Source organism: Pelophylax lessonae (genome assembly GCF_965119305.1).
Source record: "Pelophylax lessonae genome assembly, chromosome: 4".
Lineage (NCBI taxonomy): Eukaryota > Metazoa > Chordata > Amphibia > Anura > Ranidae > Pelophylax > Pelophylax lessonae.
This window is the reverse complement of record NC_138771.1, coordinates 648,560,121-648,579,417: the sequence shown is the minus strand read 5'-3', so window position 1 is coordinate 648,579,417 and position 19,297 is coordinate 648,560,121. Positions and strand designations below refer to the sequence as shown.

Genomic DNA, 19,297 nt, shown 5'->3' with positions numbered 1-19,297 from the left:
ACACAACAGGAGGAAATCCCCAGTTTGGCAGTTGTCACTGGAAAAGATGTCCCTACTGGAATATTTCCCTTTACCTCCTGTCCTGGGACAACTGACATATTTTGGATATCTCAAAACTTTTTGTCTCAGTGACAATGGTCACCAGGACACATAGAAAAAGTGAATATCCTGAGCAGGGATATAGACAGAAATCAAACCCTAATAAAGACTCTAACCATTACCTACTTTTACTATACAAGTACTGTGACAGTATTCACCGTCACTGGGAGTGAGGGACAGATACTTGGGGGAAGCTGAGAGAATGGTTTGGATGGCTTCAGATGGGAGAGTGATATTTGTCAACGGTGTCTCTCAAGAAATGTGAAGATTTGATCCCACTTTGCACTGTGAGACCTGTGGCCTGTTGCCATGGAGTCTGTGACACCTAGGTGTGTATTGTGTGAAGTCTGCCTGTCCCATTGTTAAATGTTAATGACCTCACATTGTTCTGTCCAGATGGCCAGATAATTAATTCAGGTTAATTCTGTTTCTGTATACAATTTCATTTGCATAGGATAATGTAATCAGGCAACCCCTGACCTGCGTGTAGTAATTTGATCAGGAGGGGGATGTGCTCATGTGTGTATAAATTGAGTGTGAAACTGTTCAATAAAGGGAAAGGTTCCTTAACTTGTACAATCTTAAGTGGTCGGCTAGCTATGTATTGGGGCGGCTAGGATTTGATATCTATGTTCATAACTGGGAGGAAGCCGTGTACTGACGGAAGACCACAAGTACAGTGTGGGTCGGCGGATCCGTTACAAGCACAAATAAAAAGAGGAAATTAACTTACAGAGGTGTAGAGCAAAGACCGAGGTGTACCCTAAATTATATAATTATTTTAGAAGTGACTTCAATACTTACGATTTTAATGACTCTGTTAAAGTGATGTTTCTCACTTTCTCGCAGTCAGGAATCGAGGCCTTTACAAAACGAGCTCTCCTCCTGAAAGGGATAAAAAAGAAGAATCCCTAAATAGTATTTATTGAAGTATATGCATAGCCAACACTTTTCTTTTTTTTAGGATAGAGTAAAGCACGGTTGAATGGTTATTTTTTGGTCTTTGTGTACCATTGGGGCTGATTACAGTAAGGATTTAAATAGTAACGTTTAGGGATTAGGGGTGAACTCAAAGTTTAGTTTGAACTTTGGCTGTTTGTTTGAATGCCAAATGTTTAGTCATACATAGTAGCTGCATTTCTACTGCTAATATGCATAGCAGCTTCCTTGCTTTCAATGGTTGCTAAGGAGGTGGAGGGTGCTGACACCCATTGCAACCTTAGCAACTGTGACGGAACCTGACCATGTTCATTTACTAGCACATGGCCATACTTGGTCAATTATATCATCCAGGAGACCTTGCCTCTCTGTTTACTTTTACCAGGACATGCCATTCAGTACCAGTCAGCGACTAGATTGCAGGTGTCCATTGTTGGATTTTGTTCTTTTGGCGGCATCATACTTTGTGATTGACGTGGATTTGCATTGCTGGACAATGTAATTGTCAATCAATTTACATCATGGGAGTTTTTGGGTTTTTCAAAGAGGGCTTGTCAAAAATTGTGTAAATGTGTTTATTTACTTTTCACTTTTTGTGTGAATGAGTAGCCCTTACTTATTTGCATAGTCTAGTGGTATCTGGGGGCCCACTTATTGTTAAATAGGGCTTCCAGAGTCCAATCAGCCTCCCCATCCTCAAACCCTCACAACCACTGGGACGGGGTTGTGGGTAAGAGGCTTTTGTCCTCATTACCAGGTATCTCCCCTGCTGAGGGCATGTGGTCTGGTATGGTTCAGAAGAGGGAGGGGTTCATAATCACACCTTTTTCTGTCTAGCCAGACTGCATGCTTGGTAGAGATTTTTTGAGAGGGACCCTATGATTTTTTCCCTTGTTTTTTAATGTGGTTAACTGTAAAAATACATACCAGAATTTGGGGTAACCCCACACCATTTTCTATTTGGGGTCCCCCTTGATATCCATACCAGACCCTCATTTGATGATAAGGGTCTGGTTTGTATTGTTATGGTAACCCAGCACCATTTTTTTTATTTTTTTTGCATGGGGTCATCTATTAACATCTATACCACTGTACCAGACCCTCATCTAGGATAAAGGTCTGGTATAGATGAAAGGAACCCCTGCCCTTTTTTTAAAACAACCAGAGGTAAAGTGACCTAAATCATCATTTGCCAGCAGTTTAACACAGCCCAGTGTAAAATGCAGAGCCAGAAATATACAGTGAAGCGTTGTGCAGGGGGAATGTCAGCAGAAGGCTGAGGGAGAGCTGTACACTGATCTCCAGAGTGAAGAGCTGTGCAAGGGGGGGGTCAGCAGAAGGCAGAGGGAGAGCTGTAAACTTATCTCCCGAGTGACGAGCTGTGCAGGGGTTGTGTCAGCAGGAGGCAGAGGGAGAGCTGTACACTGATCTCCCCAGTGAGGAGCTGTGCCGGGAGTGTGTCAGCAGGAGGCAGAGGGAGAGCTGTACACTGATCTTCCCAGAGAGGTAGAGGGAGAGTGTGTCAGCAGGAGGCAGAGGAAGAACTGTACACTGATCTCCCCAGTGAGGAGCTGTGCAGGGAGTGTGTCAGCAGGAGGCAGAGGGAGAGCTGTACACTGATCTCCCCAGTGAGGAGCTGTGCAGGGTGTGTGTCAGCATGAGGCAGAGGGAGAGCTGTACACCGATCTCCCCAGTGAGGAGCTGTGCAGGGAGTGTGTCAGCAGGAGGCAGAGGGAGAGCTGTACATTGATCTCCCCAGAGAGGTAGAGGGAGAGTGTGTCAGCAGGAGGCAGAGGGAGAGCGGTACACTGATCTCCCCAGTGAAGGGCTATTTAGGGGGGCGTTTCAGCAGGAGGCAGAGGGAGAACCTTACACTGATCTCCCTAGTGAAGAGCTGTTCAGGTAGGTGTGTAAGCAGGAGGCAGAGGGAGAGCTGTCAACTGATCTCCCCAGTGAAGAGCTGTGCAGTGAAGTGTGTCAGCAGGAGGAAGAGAAAGAACTGTACACTGATCCCTCCAGTGAAGAGCTGTGCAGGGAGTGTGTCAGCAGGAGGCAGAGGAAGAACTGTACACTGATTTCCCCAGTGAAGGGCTGTTTAGGGGGGCATTTCAGCAGGAGGCAGAGGCAGAACCTTACACTGATCTCCCTAGTGAAGAACTGTTCAGGGAGGTGTGTAAGCAGGAGGCAGAGGGAGAGCTGTACACTAACCTCCCCAATAAAGAGCTGTGTAAGGGAGTGTGTCAGCAGGAGGTAGAGGGAGAGCTGTACAGTTATCTCCCCAGTGAAGGGCTGTTTAGGGGGGCGTTTCAGCAGGAGATAGAGGGAGAGCTGTACACTGACCTCCCCAATGAAGAGCTGTGTAAGGGAGTGTGTCAGCAGGAGGTAGAGGGAGAGCTGTACACTGATCTCCCCAGTGAAAGGCCTGTTTAGGGGGGCGTTTCAGCAGGAGTCAGAGGGAGAACCTTACCCTGATCTCCCTAGTGAAGAGCTGTGCAGGGAGGTGTGTAAGCAGGAGGCAGAGGAAGAGCTGTACAATGACCTCCCCAATGAAGAGCTGTGTAAGGGAGTGTGTCAGCAAGAGGCCGAGGGGGAGCTGTACACTGATATCCCCAGTGAAGGGCTGTTTAGGGGGGGGGGATTTCAGCAGGAGGCAAAGGGAGAGCCTTACACTGATCTCACCAGTGAAGAGCTGCTCAGGGAGGTGTGTAAGCAGGAGGCAGAGGGAGAGCTGTACATTGATCTCCCCAGTGAAGAGCTGTGCCGGGGGGACTTGTCAGCAGGAGGCAGAGGGAAAGCTGTACACTGATCTCCCCAGTGAAGAGCTGTGCAGGGGTGGGGGGGGGGGGTGTGGTCAGCAAAAGGCAGAGGGAGAGCTGACACTGATCTCCCCAGTGAAGAGCTGTGCAGGGGGGGTCAGCAGGAGGCAGAGGGAGAGCTGTACACTGATCTCCCCAGTGAATAACTGTGCAGGAGGAGGAGTCAGCAGGAGGTAGAGGCAGAGCTGTACACTGATCTCCCCAGTAAAGGGCTGTTTAGGGGGGCATTTCAGCAGGAGGCAAAGGGGTAGCCTTACACTGATCTCACCAGTGAAGAGCTGTTCAGTTAGGTGTGTAAGCAGGAGGCAGAGGGAGAGCTGTACACTGATCTCCCCAGTAAAGGGCTGTGCAGGGAGTGTGTCAGCAGGAGGCAGAGGGGGAGCTGTACACTGATCTCCCCAGTGAAGAGCTGTGCGGGGGGGGGACTTGTCAGCAGGAGGCAGAGGGGGAGCTGTACACTGATCTCCCCAGTGAAGAGCTGTGCAGGGGGGGGGGGACTTGTCAGCAGGAGGCAGAAGGGGAGCTGTACACTGATCTCCCCAGTGAAGGGCTGTGCAGGGAGTGTGTCAGCAGGAGGCAGAGGGGGAGCTGTACACTTATCTCCCCAGTGAAGAGCTGTGCAGGGGGGGAGTGTCAGCAGGAGCCAGAGTCTCATGCTTGTGGTACCCAAATGGCACCCCATGGTGCCAAGGCACCCTGGCTGATAAACACTTTTATTTTTTACACTGTTTAATTGAGAAGAAAAACAATTCTGGTAAACAAAACACACACAAAACAAACACGTGTATAGTAATAAGAGTGAGGAAATTAGTCAGAAAGAAAAGTAGGAAAGTGGGCCAAGGAATGGAATTGGGGGGGGGGGGCATTGAGGTGAGGATGATCATAAAACGATTTGATAGTGATTTAAGCTGGCCATATGCTAGTAGAATTTCATTTGAAAATATTGGAATGTTTGTTAAATTTTCGAATCATTTAGTGGGGGTCAAACAGAATTTTTTTCCAACTGTGGTGATGGTAAAATTCAAAGGAACGGGATGGAATTTTTTTTTGTTTTTTTGTCAAACAAAGGAATTTCTGACTGTGGTTATCATTCAGAAAAATGACATTTATTCCAAAATGTAATGATAAAAGCAAACAAAACTTTGAAGTACTCTTGAATGACATTAGTCAAGTCTCTGTGGGCATTATTCCTTGCCTATTAATCTAGAAAATTACCGTTATTTTTTCAGCATTCGGCTTCCACTGATATTAGTGGGGTTCAAATTTGACACTCAAACTTTCCTTCTATTCTGTGAGCCTGCCTCAATCTGAACCAATGCACCTTCAGCTCATCCCTATATGTCAGGTAGCTTTACCTGACATCATATGCATCACATCATAGCAATGTTTCTCAACCTTTTTTCAGTCAAGGCACCTTTTAAAATTATGGACAACCTTGAGGCACCCTTCAAAATGATGGACAGTCTTGAGGCAGAGGCACCCCATTCTAAAATGTAAAAACTTTTCTGATAGTTTTACATGCAGCATCATCAATACACGTAGGACACCCAACGTTAAGTAGATTTATTCTTCCAAAACAAATACACTTTTGCAAACTGGTTCTAACTATTATTATTATTATTATTATACAGGATTTATATAGCGCCAACAGTTTGTGCATCGCTTTACAATGTGGGGGAAGACAATACAGTTACAATACAATTCAATACAGGAGGATCTAGAGGGCCCTGCTCGTCAGAGCTTACAATCTAGAATGGAGGGTCAAGTGAAACAAAAGGCAATAACCGTGGAGGCTGGGCTGATGGAGAAAATGGAAGTACAGTTGTTAGGTGTGGGTAGGATAGGCTTCTCTGAAGGGGAGTGTTTTCAGAGATCGCCTAAAAGCTAATAGAGTAGGACAGGGCTCAAAATTTAAAGTCCTGAGCTACTAGCCAGGCCTTAAGGGTTACTCGCCACCAGTTGCCACACCCAACTCCTACCCTGCCCCGCCCCAAATTCCGCCCCTAAACACGCCCTCATAAATTATCTCATAAAATGACACTGTTAAATGTTTTTGCATTAATGCAGAAGTTACAAAAATAAATATTAATAACAACGTTTTCAGTGCCCATCAGTGCAGCCTAATCAGTGCCCATCAAGGGTCTGGAACCCCCAAATCACCCTCCTTGTACCCCCCCCCCCCCAAATTTCACCTCCTAGAACAAATCCTACCCGTCAAATCCTCCCCCCATCAAAATTTCCCCCCTAGCACAAAAAAACCCCATTATTCCTACTAGCACAACCCCCCCCCCCCAAATACCCCTTTTTAACAGCCCCAAGACTTCCTGTTCTGGCACAAATCCATCCCCCCACCCCATTCCAATAATCTCTATAAGGACGATCCCCAAATCCCCACTCCTGGCACAAATCCTCACCCCCCTAGCACGAAAGCACGAATCACTCCTCCTAGCACCCTCCCCCCAAATTCCCCTGCTAGAAGAAATCTTATATTGTCACCTCTCAAATTCCCCATCCCAGCACAACCCCCCTCCCCCCCCCCCCCATATCGATCCCACTTAGAAGTAGTAATCATCTTCTCCCCACCCCTTCTAGTACAAATACTTTTTGGGGGATTGTCCCTGGGGGGGGGGGGGTTGGAATAAGAGAATTTGTAGCATGAGGGGTGGGGAGAAGATGATTACTTCTAGGTGGGATCAATATGGGAGGGGGGTTGTGCTAAGAGGGGGGGGGACTGTGCTGAGATGGGGGGTTGTGCTAGGAGGGAGGGACTGTGCTGAGATGGGGGGGTTGTGCTAGGAGGGGGGGGGGACTGTGCTGAGATGGAGGGATTGTGCTGAGATGGGGGGGTTGTGCTAGGAGGGGGGGGGCTGTGCTGAGATGGGGGGGTTGTGCTAGGAGGGGGGATTGTGCTGAGATGGGGGGGTTGTGCTAGGAGGGGGGGACTGTGCTGAGATGGGGGGATTGTGCTGAGATGGGAAGGTTGTGCTAGGAGGGGGGGGCTGTGCTGAGATGGGGGGGTTGTGCTAGAAGGGGGGGATTGTGCTGAGATGGGGGGGTTGTGCTAGGAGGGGGAGGGACTGTGCTGAGATAGGGGGGTTGTGCTAGGAGGGGGGGATTGTGCTGAGATGGGGGGGTTGTGCTAGGAGGGGGGGGGACTGTGCTGAGATAAGGGGGTTTTTCTAAAAGGGGGGACTGTGCTGAAATGGGGGGGTTGTGCTAGGAGTGGGGGATTGTGCTGAGATTGGGTGGTTGTGCTAGGAGGGGGGTAATTGTGCTGAGATGGGAATTTGGGAGGTGACAGGATAAGATTTGTACCCCAGTGTAGTTCTCCCTTTCCTCCAGCATGCAGACCTCAGATACAGCATGGCACATCGCTCTGTGATCCTCCTCTTCATATGTCAGAGCGGAGGAGAAGCCTATTCCTAAAGCTTTGCATGGACAGCTGGCGGGAGAGATGCGGCTGCAGAAGCAGAAGGGGAAGAAGATTGTGGCTCAGGAAGGACACTGGATGTCAGATGGGACTATACAGAGTTTGTTACCCACCCCCTTTCCACATTGCTTGCTTTGACTCGGAGGAGAGGGGATAACAAACTCTGTATAGTCCGGATCTGACATCCAGTGTCATTCCTGAGCCACAATCTTCTTCCCCTTCTGCAGCCGCATCTCTCCCGCCAGCTGTCCGTGCAAAGCTTTAGGAATTAATTGTCTTCTCCTCCGCTCCTCCTCCACTCTGACTCTTTAAGGGGAGAAGAAGTCCCGATCTGATGTCTGCTATACTGACAGCAGTGTGAAGCCCGGCGAGAAGAGAGAGAGAGCACATCCCGCTCTCTCCTGTCACTAGTCACAGAAACACTCCTGGCAGCGCCCCCTCCACCTCCCATGACACAGACGCCCAGGGCAGCCATCCATCCATCCCACCCTCCCTTGTACCGGCTCTGGTGAGATGATCAGCTTGAACCCCTCCATCAGTACTGCTGGCCGGATAATGTCGGAGTGGCGGATCATCCCGCTCAGCTTTAATTGTAATTGCCGGGCGCTCGCCGACATACACAGTCACGCCTCCTAGCCCGGCTTCTTTGATAGACGTCACACATCCTGGTTGGCCAGGTGTTCTGTCTATCAAAGAAGCCGGGCTAGGAGGCGGGACTGTGTATGTCAGCAAGCGCCCAGCAATTACAATTAAAGCTGTTACAGCGGGATGATCCACCGCTCTGACATTATCCAATCCTTCGGCCGGCTTTCCTCTCCTCTCTTACCCTGACAGTAGCTCGCCCTACATAATTTTCCACTCGCAAAATGCGAGTAGGCGAGTGGAAAATTTGAGGGCTGGAGTAGGAGATAATCGGACAGATTGGGGTAGGGAGTTCTATAGGATGGGAGAGGCTCTGGTAAAGTCCTGGAGGCGAGCATGGGAGGAGGGGACAATGGAGATGAGCAGGAGGTTTTGAGAGGAACGAAGAGAGCGATTAGGTTGGTATTTTGAGACGAGGCTGGTGATGTAGCTGGGGGCTAAGCTGTGTATTGCTTTGTAAGATGTAAGTATTTTGAATTTAATTTGTTGGGTGAACTAGTATTTCAATGTTTCTCTTCTCCCTCCATCACTTAGCTCATGAGACCCCCCAAAGCTGATGGAGAGAGGCAAGAGAGGGTCAAACAAGGATGGTATGCAGGTAACTGACATCCCCCTTATCAACTGATGAGGTCATTGGTTGTTAGGAGGTTGGCTGCTAGAAGGTTGCAGTGATTTACAATGAAAACTAGTGGCTCTGTGTAACCAAAAGGCAGGTTTCATCCACCAGTCAAAAAAGCCAAGGAGTTTCCAGTTACAACTTACCAACCAGCCTGTGACCAACCAAATAAACCTTTATAACAGTATGCCTTAAAAACAGGGGTTTAGTTGCACACATTTTCAAATACATGCGTAAGCTGCAGGCCCCGGCAAGGCACCCTGATATCGGCAGACCCTAACTCTACCATAGAGAGTCTAAACAGTGAGAGCACATGTATTCTGATGGATGGACGGAGGACAGGTGACTGGAGGGAGGCCACCCCTCTTTAACCACTTAAGCCCCGGATGATTTTACCCCTTTCCTGACCAGGGCCTATTTTGCGATTCGCGGTCCACAATTGCGCGGTCGTGCGACGCTGTACCCAAATGAAATTGACGTCCTTTTTTTCCCACAAACAGAGCTTTCTTTTGGTGGTATTTGATCACTTGTGCAATTTTTTGATCATGCGCTATAAACAAAAAAAGAGCGACAATTTTGCAAAAATAACAATATTTTTCACATTTTTTTATATGAAATTCCCCCCCAAAAAATGTAAAAATCTAAATTTTTTAACATCTTAGGCCAATTTTTTTTTTTACCATATATTTGGTAAAAAAAAAATCGCAAAAAGCGTATTTTGATTGGTTTGCACAAAAGTTATTGCGTTTACTAACAAAGGGAAAGATTTTTGTAATTTTTATTGTTTTTTTTTAACGAGTAATGGCGGCGATCTGCGATTTTTTTTTGCGACATTGTGGCGGACAGATCGGACCCTTGACTGACATTTTTGACACTTTTGGGGGTACCAGTGACATTACTACAGTAATCAGTGCTATACATATGCACTGTTACTGTAAAAATGACACTGGCAGTGAAGGGGTTAACTTTATTTGAGAGGGAGGGGTTAAGTGTGTCCCTAGGGGCGTGATTCTTACTGTGATTGGATGTGGCTGTGTGTGTAACAGCAGAGATCAAAGGTCCTACATAGCAGAACCGTATGATCTGTGCTTTTACACAGGGGAGAATGACAGGTGGCTTTGTTTACACTAGCCGCCTGCCTCTCTCCCGCTGTATCGTGAGCGGCGGACATCGGGTCAGCCGCTCACTCGCGCGGGGGGGGTCCGTGCGGGAGCGCGCCTCCGGCGGCGCACGCTCGCTCCCTAGAGCCTCACAGGCTAGTGACGTACCCATACGTCACTTTGCCTGTGAGGGGCTGACTGTCGCCGTATATAGTCGGGCGGCAGTCGGCAAGTGGTTAAAGGCCCTAAAGGCACAGGGTCACACTGAACACACAGCACATAGCACAATGGCAGCAAAGGTGTCAGTGCATTGTCTGACCAATATGACAACAATACAAAAAATGGTCACATCCACCCACTGGCCTATATACAATTTTGGGGCAATTTTTAGGTATGTTCCTAAGCACCCCTAAAGAAACCTCAAGACACCCTGGTTGAAAAAGACTGCATTAGAGTACCCCCATGACAGTGTTCTTTTTACTTTTGAATGACATTTGTCAAGTCTCAGAAGGCATTATCAAATGTATCAATGAGTATTTTTTCATACGAACATATTGTTGTAAAAATCTTCTGATGTAAAAGCTGAAGTTTACATTCAGATTCTTATCTATTGCGTCAAGCAGAAATACCATTCAGGCTTCAAATTATTTCCTTTCCTGATTATTTTTATAGATAGTACTTAGCAAAGTTTGCTAAAGTAGGTTCAGTCCCTAACAGAAGTGTGTGTGTTCCAGGCCAACAATATACGGCTTGAAATGCTGGTAACAACACTGGACCCTCCTGAATCCACTCCTTGATTCGCAAGTACCCACCGATGTCAGGGAAATCCTCACCCAGCAGCATCCAAGCCTCCCTTGTGAGAGTTGACTGGCGTTTGAGAAACGGAATCCCTCTAAGAGCCAGGGCCGGACTGGCCTATCGGGATACCGGGATATTTCCCGGTGGGCTACCGGCCCTGGGGCCGCTTTAATAGGGCTGCCCGCAGAGCGCCGCTTTAAGTATTGCCGGCTGCCCGCAGTGCCGCTTTAAGGATTGCATTGATTGGGGCCGCTCGTCGCTGATTGGCCGCTTGCGCTCGCCGCTGATTGGCCGCTGACGCTGTGCAGGCTGCGTGCACTGCCCCGGCCCCCTCTGTGCTCCCGCTGTGAGCGGCATGATGTCACGGCGGGGCGGCTGGCCAGCTGCGCCTGCGCGGCGGGCGGCGGTGCTGGCTCTGGGCTGGCTGCGTGGCTGGTGCATCATTTCAACTGGCGCCGACGACCCCTCCCCCTCCCAGTCTCCCACACTGCACAGACTAAGAGACGTCACGCATGCCAGCATGTGATCGCAGGTCAGCCTGAGGTCAGTGAGTGAGCAGTCCGGTCCCATGCGTGCCTGGTAAGTATCATCATGCTGCCAATGATTGGGGGCAATGCTGTGGCGCTCTGCAATGAATGGGGGCAATGCTGTGGCGCTCTGCAATGAATGGGGGCAATGCTGTGGCGCTCTGCAATGAATGGGGGCAATGCTGTGGCGCTCTGCAATGAATGGGGGCAATGCTGTGGCGCTCTGCAATGAATGGGGGCAATGCTGTGGCACTCTGCAATGAATGGGGGCAATGCTGTGGCGCTCTGCAATGAATGGGGGCAATGCTGTGGCGCTCTGCAATGAATGGGGGCAATGCTGTGGGCGCTCTGCAATGAATGGGGGCAATGCTGTGGGCACTCTGCATTGAATGGGGGCAATGCTGTGGGCACTCTGCAATGAATGGGGGCAATGCTGTGGTCACTGTGCATTAAAAGGGGGGCACGCTGGTCACTGTGCATTGAAAAGGGGCACGCTGGTCACTGTGCCTTGAAAGGGGGGCACACAGCGCTGGTCACTGTGCATTGAAAGTGGGGCATGCTGGTCACTGTGCATTGAAAGGGGGGCACGCTGGTCACTGTGCATTGAAAGGGTGGCACGCTGGTCTCTCTGCATTGAAAGGGGGCACGCTGGTCTCTGTGCATTGAAAGGGGGGACGCTGGTCTCTCTGCATTGAAAGGGGGGCACGCTGGTCTCTCTGCATTGAAAGGGGGGCACGCAGGTCTCTGTGCATTGAAAGGGGGGCACGCTGGTCTCTCTGCATTGAAAGGGGGCACGCTGGTCTCTCTGCATTGAAAGGGGGCACGCTGGTCTCTCTGCATTGAAAGGGGGGCACACTGGTCTCTCTGCATTGAAAGGGGGCACGCTGGTCTCTCTGCATTGAAAGGAGAGCACGCAATGCATAATTTTACTTTTTATGAACAAGAAATCAAAGTTGTGCTGGTTTGACGACGCAATGCTATGGGGCTGGTATGTAATTTTTTCCAGGGGTTTTCATACCCAATCCGGCCCTGCTAAGAGCCAAGCTGCGGGTGCAAATTGTCCAGTGATGGAGAATTCATTTTGATATATGCAGGCTTTTATTAATCATCGATTTGGTGAGTGTTCATTTTGATGGGGTGTCACGTCTTGATGGTGGAGGCACATAGAATATACGGCTAGCTGCACTTCTTTCTCACCAATTCTGTTATCTGCACTTGAACTTGGACTCTTGCACTGGGCTCAGTGGATTTCTAATCTCCAGCGATTGCTTTTTTACATCTTTTATTGTTTATGGACATTCAGATGATTATTTTATGTATACGAAATATGTGGTAGCGCTGCTAGTGTTACAGATTAACCTGCTTTAGGCTTGATCAGTAACACCTGGTGACTTATATTTGTTGTTTTATAGCAGCAGCTTTAGCCTTTAAGGTTTATGTGTTATATGATTTTCTGTTATACAGCGCTGGGTGAGTCAATTTGGATTACCTCTTATCAGTGATTTTTTCTTGCTCCCATTTATGTACAAGACACAATGTTGATGCAGAGAGTATAAACTGAGTAAGTTATTATTCTTCGATCAATATTATTATATTAAGTTATTATTATTTAAGTTATTATTCTTTGATCAATAGAAAAAATACATTGAAAAATACACCATATTACCAAAAGTATTGGGACACCTGCCTTTACTTGCACATTAACTTTAATGACATCCCAGTCTTAGTCCGTAGGGTTCAGTATTGAGTTGGCCCACCCTTGCAGCTATAACAGCTTCAACTCTTCTGGGAAGGCTGTCCACAAGGTTTAGGAGTGTCTATGGGAATGTTTCACCATTCTGCCAGAAGTGCATTTGTGAGGTCAGGCACCGATATTGAAGAGAAAGTCTGGCTTGCAGTCTCCGCTCTATTCATCCCAAAGGTGTTCTATCAGGTTGAGCTTAGGACATGTCTTTATGGACCTTGCTTTTTGCACTGGTGTGCACTCATGTTGGAACAGAAGAGGCCATCCCCAAACTGTTCCCACAAAGTTGGGAGCATGAAATTTTCCAAAATGTCTTTGTATGCTGACGCCTTAAGCGTTCCCTTCACTGTAACTAAGGGGCCAAGCCCAAAAACTGAAGAACAACCCCACACCATAATCCCATCCTCCACCAAATGATTTGGAGCAGTGCACAAAGTAAGGTCCATAAAGACATGGATGAGCGAGTTTGGGGTGGAGGAACTTGACTGGCCTGCACAGAGTCCTGACCTCAACCCGACAGAACACCTTTGTGATGAATTAGAGCTGAGACTGCGAACCAAGCCTTCTTGTCCACATCAGTGCCTGACCTTCCAAATATGCTTCTGGAAGAATGATCAAACATTCCCATAGACACACTCGTAAGCCTTCCCAGAAGAGTTGAAGCTGTTATAGCTGCAAAGGGTGGGCCAACTCAATATTGAACCCTATGGACTAGGACTGGAATGCCATTAAAGTTCATGTGTGTGGAAAAGCAAGCTTTCCCAGTATATTTGGTAATTTGGTCACCATCTACTTGTTATGCCACTCTCATTGGAAATTTAATTTTTTAAACTCATTTTTACATTTGTCCTTAACGTTTTAGTCCTTCCACCACTGAAATTTTACCTATAAGTGGACGGTGATGGGCTAAATCACTTGTCAACTGTTGATATCTCTACAGCAAATGTGTAAAATCCGACCCGCCAGACTATTTCATGTGGTCCTGAACCCTGAACCCCTAAACCCTGCACTCTGTGCATAGGGCACCCCTAAAAATTCACTCTGTACATAGTGCACCCCTAAACCCTGCACTCTGTGCTTAGAGCACCCCTGAACCCTGCACTCTGTGCATAGGGCACCCCTAAAACTGCACTCTGTACATAGTGCACCCCTGATCTCTGCACTCTGTGCTTAGGGCACCCCTGAACCCTGCACTCTGTGCATGGGACACCCATAAAACTGCACTCTGTACATAGCGCACCCCTGATCTCTGCACTCTGTGCTTAGGGCACCCCTGAACCCTGCACTCTGTGCATGGGACACCCATAAAACTGCACTCTGTACATAGCGCACCCCTGATCTCTGCACTCTGTGCTTAGGGCACCCCTGAACCCTGCACTCTGTGCATGGGACACCCATAAAACTGCACTCTGTACATAGCGCACCCCTGATCTCTGCACTCTGTGCTTAGGGCACCCCTGAACCCTGCACTCTGTGCATGGGACACCCCTAAAACTGCACTCTGTACATAGCGCACCCCTGATCTCTGCACTCTGTGTATAGGGCACCCCCAAAAACTGCACTCTGTACATATCGCACCCCTGAACTCTGCACTCTGTGCTTAGGGCACCCCTGAACCCTGCACTCTGTGCATAGGGTACCCCTAAAACTTCACTTTGTAAATTGTGCACCCCTGAACCCTTCACTTTGTGCTTAGGGCACCCCTGAACCATGCATCCCTTAACCCTGCACTCTGTGCATAGACCATCCCTCAAAATGCAATCTGTACATAGTGCACCCCCAAACCCTGCACTCTGTGCATAGGGCACCCCTAAAACTGCAATATGAACATAGCGCACCCTGAACTCTGCACTTTGTGCTTAGGGCACCCCTGTTCCCTGCATATGGTGCAAAGGGCGCCCCTTGAACTGGACTCTGCACGTAGCACACCCCCAATCTTTGCACTATCCACATCATCTATGTATCGCATCTCTGAACTCCACACATAATCCGCTCGTGATATTTATTGCCCCTTCAAAATCCTCCAACTTTGCAATTTGGCCACACCCACCGTTCAATGCGGTTTAGTGCAGGAGGGGCTGCTTGAATTCCTGCACCTATTCTCTGGGAAAAAAGCCCTGGATAAATTGATATAGTCTTATAGATACAACCAGCGCTTTGAAGGCAACTGTAATACTGATGCGGCCCATGATGAAACTGAGGTTGACACCCCGAATCTAGAAAGAGTCTAGCTATGAGGTTTCCTTGCTAGGGATTGTAAATCATTTTAACATTAGTGTGGCAGTGGCTGCTCCTGAAACAAACAGATCTTTTTGCTGGAACTGGAATAGATACCAGGGATGAGTCAAAGTTTTAATTTACCCCAAATGTCTGTGAAAATTGGGATAAATTATCATTTTAGCAAAATATGTTAAAATCAATAGGGAAATGGAAATTAAAGTAATTGTAAAGTCTCGTGTTTTTCTGTTTTTTTTTTAAATAACAAAGATGTTATACTTACCTCCTCTCTGCAGTTGGCTTTGCACAGAGCAGCTCGGATCCTCCTCTTCTCGGGTCCCTCTTCGCTGCTCCTGGCCCCTCCCTCCTGACGAGTGCCCCCACGGCAAGCAGCTTGCTATGGGGTCACCAGAGCCGAGCTGCAGCTCTGCGTGTCCACTTAGACATGGAGCTGCCTTTCGGTCCCATCTCCTCTCTCTTCTGATTGGCTATCTGAATTTGATTGACAGGAGTGGGAGCCAATGGCGTTGCGGCTGTGTCTCAGCCACTCAGGAGGGAGAGTGCTGGACGGCCAAGGGACTTGTGGACATTGTTGGACAGAGAGGGGGCTCAGGTAAATATTAGGGGGTGCTACACACAGAAGGCTTTTTATCCTATTGCATAGAATGCATTAACCACTTACCGCATATCAACATACCGATACGTCGGTACACTTTGCGGGTTTATACCGGATGATGCCTCTAGTTAGAGGCATCATCCCGGTACCGTGGTTTGAAGCCGACGGTCGGCTTTCCGTCGGTAACGACCGATGTGGCTCGGGAGCCGCTCGATCGTTACCCGGGGGGCGGGAGGGGACTCCCCCCCCTCCCGCCGCCTTCCGTGGCTTTGCCCGGGGCTCCCGTCCCACCGGGAGCCCCGAGCACCCAGCCGGCACGTCCGCCGGCTGGATGGAGTCCCGATGAATGCCGGAAACGGCATCGATCGGGGCTCCGATGACGTAACCCGGAGGCGGCGTCCATGACGTCACTTCCGGGTTACTGTGCTGCAAAAGGCGGCAAATTTAAAAAACGGCTGTATGCAAAAATGCAGTTTTCGGCATTTTGCATACAGGGAAGTGTAGTGGAGGGGTCTAGGGTCTTTTAGACCCTCGATCCCTCCATAAAGTGTACCTGTCACACATATTGCTGTCACAAGGGATTTTTACATTGCTTGTGACAGCAATAAAAGTGATCAGATTTTTTTTTAAAAAAAAAACCTGTAATAAAGTTTAAAAAAAATAAAAAATAAATAGGAAAAAAAAAAAAATTTTGCCGCCCCCGTCACCGTTAGCTCGCGCACAAAAAAAAACGTATACGCAAGTCGAGCCACGAATTAAATCGCTGTTCAAACCCCACATGTGAGGTATCGCCGCGATCACCAGAGCGTGCGCAATAATTAAAAAAAAAAGAGCTACACTCTACCTCTAAACTGGTAACCGTTAAATAAATTTAAAGCGTCGCAGATTGAGATCTCTATTGACAGTAGTTTGTCGCCATCCCATGGGGGGGGGCGCAATTTTAAACCGTAACATGTTGGGTATCTATTTACTCGGCGTGACATCATCTTTCACAATATACAAAAAAAAAATGGGCTAACTTTACTGTTTAGTATTTTTTAAATGCAGTGAAATGGGATTTTTTAATTTTTTTCCAAAAAATTGGCGTTTTAAAGACCACTGCGCAAATACCGCTTGACAAAAAGTTTTGCAATGACCGATCTTTGCTAAAAAAATATATATAATGTTTGGGGGTTCTAAGTAGTTTTCTAGGAAAAAATACTGCTTTTAACTTGTAAACAAAAAGTGTCCGAAATAGGGCTGGGGCTTAAGTGGTTAAGATAAAAAACCTTCTGACTTTACACCTCCTTTCGTTTTTGGTAGTTTTAGAGAGCGCAGTGGGCTTTTAATCTCAAGAGATACAAAGGCTCTTTACATTTGGATCTGATCCTGTGCCCCAAAAAAAAAAAATGGCCTTTTATGGGCCTCATCCTTTTACTTTTTTTTAGGCACAAAAAAAAAAGTGGGTGAAAAAAATGTGAAATCATAAAACATTAACCGCTTCAGCCCCGGAAGATTTTACCCCCTTCCTGACCAGGCCCTAGTTTGCGATTCGGCACTGCGTTAGTTTAACAGACAATTGCGCGGTCGTGCGACGCTGTACCCAAACGAAATTTACGTATTTTTTTTATCCCACAAATAGAGCTTTCTTTTGCTGGTATTTGATCACTTGTGCAATTTTCATTTTTTGTGCTATAAACAAAAAAATAGCAACAATTGTGAAATATATATATATATATATATATATATATATATATATATTTTTTTTTTTTTTTTCCCCACATTCTGCTATAGGACATTTAAAAAAAAAAAATTAAAAATGAAAATTTTTTAGCATTTTAGGCCAATTTGTTTTCTGCTACATATTTTTGGTATATAAAAAAAATCACAATAAGCGTATTTTGATTGGTTTGCGCAAAAGTCATTGCGTCTACTAACTACGGGAAAGATTTATGTCATTTTTATTTATTTCTTTTTTTTACTAGTAATGGCGGCGATCTGCGTTTTTTTGCGGGACTGCGACATTGGGGCGGACAGATCGGACCCCTAACTGACATTTTTGACACTTTTGGGGGGGGACCAGTGACATTACTACAGTAATCAGAGCTAAAAATATGCAGTTACTGTAATAATGACACTGGCAGGGAAGGGGTTAACCCTGTGGGTGATCAAGGAGTTAAATGTGAGCCTAGGGGAGTGATTCTAACTATGGGGGGGGGGCGTGTCTTCTGAAATGACCATAGAGACCTGTGATCCTATATAGCATGGTTACGACTAAGCGGACGTTTATCCGTGAAACGCGTCAACTACTATGCGTTCATCTCTTGTCTCTGACTGTACTATGGATACACTTTGAATTGATTTTATCTTTTGGATACGAATAAAACAGATTTTATATTTTTCACCTTCAAGTTGGAGTGCGGCTATTTCTCTCTATACATCACAGGCGCTCTGTGATCATTCCAGAGAGAAGAATGGTCAGCTGTGTTTACAACATCCGACCGTCCTTCTCTCTCAGCGGGGAGCGTTCGCGGGTGTCAGGCAGCAATCAGAGCCCCCTGCCCGCTGTATCGGCTTCCCCGCTGATAAGCGGGGGTGGGAGCGCACCGGCGGCGGCACGCGCTCGCCCCCTAGCCTCCCAAGAGCGAACGCCGTGCATGTACGCCAATTTGCCTGGGAGCGGCTGCCTGCCGCGGTACATCTGCGGCAGGTGGTCGTAAACTGGTTAAAGCAACAGTACAAATCAAATGCAAAAAAGAAAGAAAAAAACACTAGCTTCCCTAAAATACCCCACACCCTCTAAATAATGCTAAATGTTGCCTAAGCAGTTCAATGAGTGATATCAGATTCAGGTAGGTGACGGTGTGCCATACAGCAAAAGTACAAATCAAATGCAAAAAAAAAAAGAGAGAAAAAAAATAACTCTAACGCTAACTTCCCTAAATATATCCTCAACCCCACACCTTCTAAATATGAATAAAAATAAATTTATCTTAGTTTTCGTTTTTTGTTTTTTTTCATTTTTGTGAAATAATGACTAAGCAGCTCAATGAGTGATATTAGATACAGGTAGGTATACCCTTAAAAAAAAAATCAGGGTTGCTTTCCTTCTTCAAAGGATTTAAAAGCGCACAAGCAGTGAAAGCCCTTACCAAAAGTCGATGGTCATCCTACTGTGCAGATTGGTGTAGAAGCCATGGATCGCCAGCACCGCGAAGAGGAAGAGGCGCCATCTACGCAGAATACTGTACAAAATCATTTCCTAAGTCCAGATCGTCTCTATAGATCTCGACAGGAAATTTTTCTTCCAAGAGAGCTCATTGCCGAGGATTGGAATCTAACGCGTAGACTTGAGATCAGGCTCTATGGACTGTCGGAAGGTGTGGCGAGGGTCAGAATCCCAATTACAGGAGTGAAGTGAAAGATTGTGTATTCAGTTGTTAGTAGAACATGCTGCAATATTAGAATCAGGTCAGACACTTGTGCAGAGATAAGATAGAAACACACAGAGAAAGGATAAGGACAGAGAAAGGATAAGATTTCCAACACTGAGATCAACATTTAAGGAAAAACAGGCAATGTGATTTATATAAAGCTGCACAGTGAGCCCCTTCTCTCTTCCATGGATCACTTCCCTTTTCTGTTCCTAATCCTTTTCCCTTACCTGATTCTTTTTCCATTTTTTATGTATTTTTTTTATCTTACTTGTTCACTATCTCTATCCTGATTCCTTTACCTATCAGGTTCCCTTCCCCTATAAGGCTCCCTTCATCT

General features: G+C 47.1%; 1 protein-coding gene across 1 annotated transcript in view; it reads right to left on the bottom strand.

Annotated features, from left to right (window-relative positions):
• LOC309554080 (alpha-2,8-sialyltransferase 8F-like) overlaps positions 1 to 18,877 on the bottom strand; it is a 51,770-nt gene extending 32,893 nt beyond the window's left edge. The window contains exons 1-2 of the mRNA XM_082255614.1: positions 18,676 to 18,877; positions 904 to 984 (exon numbers count right to left, since the gene is read on the bottom strand). Coding sequence (XP_082111740.1) covers positions 904 to 984; positions 18,676 to 18,782 — 188 coding nt within the window. The 5' untranslated portion in view covers positions 18,783 to 18,877. The remainder of the gene's footprint in view (positions 1 to 903; positions 985 to 18,675) is intronic.
• Between the last annotated feature and the right edge of the window lie 420 nt (positions 18,878 to 19,297).